Source organism: Rattus norvegicus, chromosome 3, assembly GCF_021556685.1.
Source record: "Rattus norvegicus strain SHRSP/BbbUtx chromosome 3, alternate assembly SHRSP_T2T, whole genome shotgun sequence".
In the NCBI taxonomy this organism is placed as follows: domain Eukaryota; kingdom Metazoa; phylum Chordata; class Mammalia; order Rodentia; family Muridae; genus Rattus; species Rattus norvegicus.
The window spans coordinates 77,705,505-77,712,548 of NC_141536.1; the positions used below are offsets into that span (position 1 = coordinate 77,705,505).

Consider the following 7,044-nt stretch of genomic DNA (forward strand, 5'->3'; position numbering starts at 1 on the left):
GGCTCTGTCCCTGCCCCTCGGCCATCTTTCTGCAGGCACTCTTCTAGTGCACAGCTGCAGCCCAGCTGGTTCCCCCGCATGTGGAACTTGCTCAGTTCCGTAAGATGACTCCTGTGCTGACTCTTCCCAGAGAAGGCAACTCTGTCCACCTCACTGCCATCACCCTTCCCCTTCACCATGTCCTCAATGTTCCACAAAACGTTCTCTGATGTCCTGTCCTTCCACGACTGCTAAGATAAAATCTAGACTGGACTGTGAAGACAGCCTCTCAGTGCACTGTCTGCACAGGGAATGGGGTGCTTGGGCTGCTCAGAGGGCTAAGAAGGACATACAACTCAGAAGCAGGACACCTCTCTCACCTTTCGGACCACAGTTCCTCAAACCAATAGCTGTTTCGAGCCTTGGCAGATGTGGTTCTCTCTGCTTCTCTCCCGTACTTTCTCTCGGCTGCTTAAGTGTCAACAGACACTGCGTACTTCTGCCAGCACATCTCCTTGCTCCCCTGACTCCTACTCCTGCGGTTTCCACCTTTATAAAACATTTTCTTTTCTTTTTCACAGGTGTGCAGGTATGGAGTCCAGGGGAGACACTGGGTGTCTTCCTCTACTGTTTTCTCACTCATTTCCTTGAGCCAAACACCCAGAACTTGGAGCTCATTTGTGTGGTTTTTGGGGGAGGGGTAGGTTGGTGGTTAGACCACCCGAGCAACCTTTCCTATAACAAGTTGCAGGTGTGTAAGATCACAACCGGTGTTCTTTTTTCCTTTTTTGGCAAAAGCTAATTTTCCATCTACATTAAACTATACAACTGTGTATGTGGGTGCCAGAATCTGAACTCAGTCCTGCTTGTGAAATAAACAAATACTTCTACCCCTAAGCCATCTCTCCAGGCCCCATTTTTTTTTTTTTATCTTAAATGAAACTCAGACAGAGACTCACACAAATGTGTAGCTTCATAGATTCTTCAAATTCTGGAAACAGGACCTTGCTAGTCACCCAGTCTGTGCTCAATCTCCTCCTTTCTCCCCCCCACCCCCCGTGACAACAACCTCAGCTTTTATAGTTATTACTTCCTCCATTTTTGAGATGTTTACATTTTTCTGCTTTTGCAAAGTGTGTTTGGAGCAACTTTATTTTTCCACAACTATTCTTGGATTTCTACATACCTGCTTGTCCCCTCTACTACCCAAATGTGCACCCTCAGCTCTACAGCTGAGTCTCAGCAAAGTTTCTTCTAAGCATATAATATATATTTACACACAAACACACACACACACACACACACACACACACACACACACACACACCCTCTGGCACCTCTTCCTTTTCCTTTTGATGTTTCTGTGGAAGGACACAGGGACTGCACTTGTGTGGTGCCTGCACACTCATGTCCAGTTTGACACACCCCTGTCTTATGCATTACCTGTAAGTTAGCTGGTACCAGAGACTGGCCTGAACCTGGGTGTGATCCTTTATGAATTCTATAGTAAGGGACATATGAGACTTGACTGTCTCTGAGGGTGGCCACAGTCATTACACCTGTGTCATCCTTGAGTCTGCAAATCATGGTCGCTCCAATTCTACTATCCTTTTTTTTTTTTTTTTCATTTAATAATCAGAATACTGGAGCTGGAGAGATGGCTCAGCATTACAGTCACTTACTATTCTTTCATCCCACCCAGAATCTCTCTTCTGGATTCTGTAGGCTCCAGGCACACATGTGTTACATATATATAGATGTTGGCAAACAGACATATAGAATTAAAATAAGTAAATCTTATTTGAAGACTCAGAATGTCAATACATGCCTGGCAGTGGTGGCAGATGCCTTTAATCCCAGCACTCTGGAGACAGAGGCAGGAGGATCTCTATGAGTTCAAAGCCAGCCTGGTCTACAGAGTTCCAGGACAGGTAGGAATAAACAGAGGAATCTTGTCTTGCAGGGATGGGGTGGTGGGGTGGGGTGGGGTGGGGTGGGGTGGGGTGGGATATCAGTACAGGATCCCAGAGGTAAAGGGCATATAATATAATCTGCCTCCCTTTTTGGTAAGAGCACCAAGTGTTTTAAAGGAGCACCTTCTCTACTCTCAGTTCTAGTGGGCAAGGAAGATCCATGCCTACATTCTGACTCTAGAAGTGGGCTCAGATGCCAATGTGGTCATGGAAAACAGTCCATCCCTGGCCACAGTGACCCAGCCAGGGAAGGGCACAGGACTCAAGCCAAGCCAATGAAAACATTTCTTTGGACTTTTACTGACGCTTTTGAAAAAGAGGCATCCCCTTGCTCTGGTTAGCTATACAGACAGAAGACAGATAGGCTATGCCGACTACTTCACCACTGCTAAGGGAAGCAGAGTCCCTTGAGAGTGGACTTGCAGAGTAGAGCGAAGTCAGGGCATGAGGGTACCTACTGCAACACTTTTGGGGCACTGGGATCTTGCTATGCCCCAAAGCCTTTAGACTTCTAGTTACATTGGTTTGAAAACTCTCCCTTTCAAAGGGCAACTGAAGTACAACACTTGATTGATAATTAATCCTGATGCTCTCTGCTCCTGCAACCCTGACCTGCTGCTTTCCTAACCCTTAGGCTATCTGTAACTAAACAGAAAGTGCTTCTCCATGTCTGTCCAGACCATCAGTCTTTCTAGCTCCTACAACATTCTGATGATATAAACTGCTGCTCTCTTCAGGTTTTAAGAACCAAAGAAGGTTCATTTCTTCCATCCAAAACCTCTCGTTCTCCCTAGTGAGTGGAGGATGGGGTGGCATCCAGGGGTGGGTGGAAAATGGGCTCCTGGTTTAGTGATTTGAGGGGCAGTCCCCTACAAATACTGTTAAGGTATCACTGAGAACTGGTGTAGCTCTGTCTCCTCATGAGTCCTGCCCCTACTATCACTGCCTTTGTCACTCCATCCCTACTTCTGACCAAACATCTCTCTCCAGCCTACAAATCATTGGGTGGTGACAGCGTTTTGTTTTTTCCTTTCATCTGGTGCTAGGATGGAATGATGGTTTTGAGCATGGCTGCAGAACAGTCTACCATCAAGCCTTGTGCAGAGCCCTTGGTGGACACATGAAGCTGTCCCTCATGGCTTTTGATGTGGTCACAGGAAGCTGGTCTCTCACAGCTGCTGACTCTTTTTTTTTTTTTTGGTTCTTTTTTTCAGAGCTGGGGACCGAACCCAGGGCCTTGCACTTCCTAGGCAAGCGCTCTACCACTGAGCTAAATCCCCAACCCCACAGCTGCTGACTCTTGACCTTATCTTTTATTGGAGGAACTTGTTTTAGCCTCACCTGAGAGAACCATCTGGATGGGAATATTAAGTCTGCTGAGCTGAGGGAGGTTGAGGCTGTCACCATAGCCTCAAATGCTGGCTGGCCCCTCCTGAGGCTGGGAAAGCATTTTCCTTAGCAGGCTACCTTGGGCCCTTGATCTATTACTATTACCTAGCTACAGGCAAAAATACCTTGTCACTTGAGTGGGGACAGAAAAAGCTGTGCTTTTAAGGGACAGACTACAGAGAGACTACAGGGTCAGGGAGTTTGGAAGCAGGAGTCCTCAAGTCTGTGGAATCTGCTCTGATTCTCTGGTCATGAGGGGTCAGGACCCCAGACATTGTGGAATAGTGCCTCTGGGCCTTAGCCTCTTTCTCCCTCTTGCTGACTCCCACTGCACAGAAGGTTGGCCATTTGCTCTCTGGGTCAAAGCAAATGGAAAATAAAGCCATGGAGGAAACAAAAAAAGACAGGAGGGGCCATCTGACCCCAATAACTGACCCAATGGGCTTTACCAACTCAACAGTGGTATTGCTTCCTTTGAGACAGTTTCACTCTGTAGCCCACTCTGGCCTGGAACTTAAAGCAATCCTTCTGCCTTAGCTCTTCAATGCTGGGATTACAGGCATCATCAAGTCTGGTTGGATAACTGTTTAGTAAGCAAAAGCTATCCACAGAAAAAAGTTAATCTGGCGCTAACTGTGTGATCACGTGGAACTGTGCCTCCCTACACTGCTAACCAATGGTGTGACCTCAGGCAGGTTACTCAACCTCTCTAAGCCTAGCTAGGTTTGTGATCTGTCAGATGGGGAGCCTAATACCTGCCTGCTGGGCAGATGAAGGGAGGTAATACAATCAGGCACTGAAGCCAGCAGCCAGCACAGGGATAGACTCCTAACTGGGAGGTGCTGTTAGTCTTGCCATTAGGAAGTTTTTAGTTTTCAACCACTCAGAGATAAGAGACTCTAAGGGACATGAATCTGACCTACATCCCCTGCTGGGCACCTACAGTTCAGAAACAGGGCCATACCTTCCGTTCCAAGTGCTTATCCAGGCGGGCCAGAGCTTCTGTCTCTCCTCCTTGCCAAACAGCTGGGCCAAGTCCTTCTGTGGGGAATCCTACAAAGGAACAGTAGGCTGTAGCATTGTAGGTCAGGTCACCTCAGAAACAGCTCAGTAAACACAATTATAAAAATCTTAATTTCCACTATTCAGACTGATCTGTTCTTTAAATGGAACCACAGAACTTGGACTTGGTTCTATGAGGACTGAGAAAACCCTAAAAGTGAAGAAGGCTAGCTTTATTCAGACCAGAAGATGGTCTGGGCAAGAGGAGGGAGGCAGGAGGGTGGACTGGATACCCAAAGACAGGATTAGTTATCCTAGTGAAAAAGCCCACTGACCAGCACGGGACAGTGCCTCTACTGTTGGAGAGAGGGAACTACACAAAGAGGCTCCAGCTAGAAACAGCAGCCTGGCAGGGCACAGGCAGTTCACAGGTCATGGGGGTGGGTGGGTGGATAACAGCAATCTTTTCTGGTTTTTCTTTTCCCTTTCAAGACAAGGTCTCATGTAGTCCAGGGTGGCCTGTTTCTCCTGACTGTCTCCCAGTTCAAAGATTACAGGCATGTGCCACTAGGCCAGTATTTTCTAACTTTTGACAAGGAAACAGGAAGGCCACATTCCCCACAGGAAGCAGCTGCCTGTGTGGTGTGCTGCAGGACATACTCACCCAGTTCCTCTAAGGAAGGCACGCCATAGGTGTCATCATGGTTCTCCTGGATCTCAGCTCTGCAGTTCTCCATATGCTGGCTGCTCACAGCCCCCACTGGCTTCTTGGGCAGCTCCATACGGCTGATGAGAGCCTGAAAGCGCTTGTAGGTAAGGGGTGGTTTCTGCCCATTCAGTTCGATGATTCTGGGGAGCCCAAAGCACATCTGAAGTCATTCCTGAGGCCCTTTATTTTGGGGTCCCTGAGCACCCAAAAAAGAGCCCAAGTCTCAAGAAGCTCTGAGGGTCGCTCTCCTCATCACCTCACTGTCCCACCCCTGAGTAGAAAGGGGGGCGCAGGGGAGGCTGCATCTCCATTTTACCGAGAGGGAAAATGAAGCCCAGAGAGCTGGAACAGGAGCCTCAGGTTATGGAGCAAGGCAGGGTCAGAGCTGGGACTCAATTCCAGGTTCCCTGGTGTCCACGTAGAGCCGCCTAGAGACAGAGACTGACCGTATCTCTCTAATCAGACAAAAAAATCCCCCATGGGCCTCTGGGCACCTATTTGACCACACAGGGCTTCTCTCTACCCCATTTTGAGCCTCTGAGGGATGTAACATACTCCTTTCTTGGAGGACCACTGTCCTGTTAGCCCTGTTCACCAGAGCAGAGATGGCTAGTGCTCCCTAAGTCAGGGTCTGGGGCTATAGTAAACAGCAACAGCATAAAGAGTGCTGCAGCGTGCCAAGTACTGTTCACAAACGAGAAGGGAGGGCATGAGGGCCGAAGAGGAGGGCTCACGGCTTCTGCAAGGATAAATGAATGGTTTATAGCCAGATTCCTGGGCTCTTGCTGGCCGAGAAGGAGCTTATGCAAGGCCTGCCTGTCCAGGTGAGTTCATTTCCCTCCCGGTTTGCTCTCCCTGTGCTGCCCCCATTAGCCCAGATAGGAGCTGGCTGCTGCCTCTGCAGTCCCTTCTCTCCTCTGGCACGTGGCAGGGGAAGGGCTCCACACCAAGCCTCTCCTCCTGATGGCTTGGCTCACATGCATGGCTGTGTGACCCAGCCTCCTGGCAGCCAGCCCTTGGTTGGGGAGGAGGGCAGAGAGCAGCAGCAGCTACAGAAGGGTGACATCTCCAGTAGGGAAGGGAAAATAGAAGCACAGAGCCTTGCCATTGGGGAAGGAGGCTCTGCTGTAGTTGCCAGCACCCTGCAGGGGTCTCTAGAGCCCTCAAACAGTATCAGAATACATGGCCCGGAAACCCAGATAGGCAGAGCAGACCTGGGAATCATTCTAGGAGTAGAAACTAGGTCTGAGAGAACAGAGGCCTGCTGAGAGGAGTGACAGATGGGGTCTGCCAAGGTTATGATTCTGTAGTTTGGGAGCACAATGGGGGTGGGGAGCTCAATGAGCCAATGACAGATCTATGAAGACTTGTGTAGATACAGATCCTCCCTGCTTCCACAACTTGGGCCTACGCAAGCCTCTTTGTTATCTAAACTAGGTAACCTCTTGGTGATTTTTTTTAGCCCCCAACTCTGGCCCATGATTGTCCAGTTTTTAGAAAATACCAAACCTCATGAGCCAGTTAGCCCTCTTGCTGAACTGGTCCAAGTCACTTAGGAGGATCCCAATTCACCAATCCTCAGGAAGGGCAACCTTACCGAGAGCCCCCATGTCTTTCTTACCTGTCTAAGTCATAAAGGGTGTGAGAGTTCTCAGTCACCACCTCCACACCCGCCTCCTTGGCCATCTTCATAATGGCTGCATCCCGTTCTTTCCCAAAGGGTTCGGAGTCATATTCAAAGGTCAAGCGGGTCACCCCCCATTCCTGTGTGGAAATAATCTGTTATGCTTGGCTCAAGAAGAGAGACCCTGGCACTCAGCTTCTCTCTGAGAGTGAGCAGGGCTAATCTTGAGCTAGGTTAGAATAGGTACAGAACAAAGAAAGGGCCTTGGACAATAGTTTAAATTGGAAAGCAAAGAGCCCAAGGCTCAGGAAGTGTGGAGCTGGCAGCCAGGAGGGTGAGGCCATCGACCCTGCTGTGGTGGAGTCAAA

At 49.1% G+C, this 7,044-nt stretch overlaps 1 protein-coding gene across 5 annotated transcripts in view; it reads right to left on the reverse strand.

The window, feature by feature from the left end:
• Cry2 (cryptochrome circadian regulator 2) overlaps positions 1–7,044 on the reverse strand; it is a 29,988-nt gene that overhangs the window by 13,443 nt on the left and 9,501 nt on the right. For 2 of the 5 annotated variants that reach the window (XR_015681007.1, NM_133405.2), the window contains 3 exon segments: positions 6,674–6,816; positions 5,008–5,192; positions 4,306–4,394 (listed from right to left, as the gene is read on the reverse strand). Coding sequence is in view for 2 of the 5 variants with exons in the window: in NM_133405.2 (NP_596896.2) it covers positions 4,306–4,394; positions 5,008–5,192; positions 6,674–6,816 (417 nt within the window). In the remaining 3 variants the exon portion in view is untranslated. 5 annotated transcript variants of the gene reach the window in all.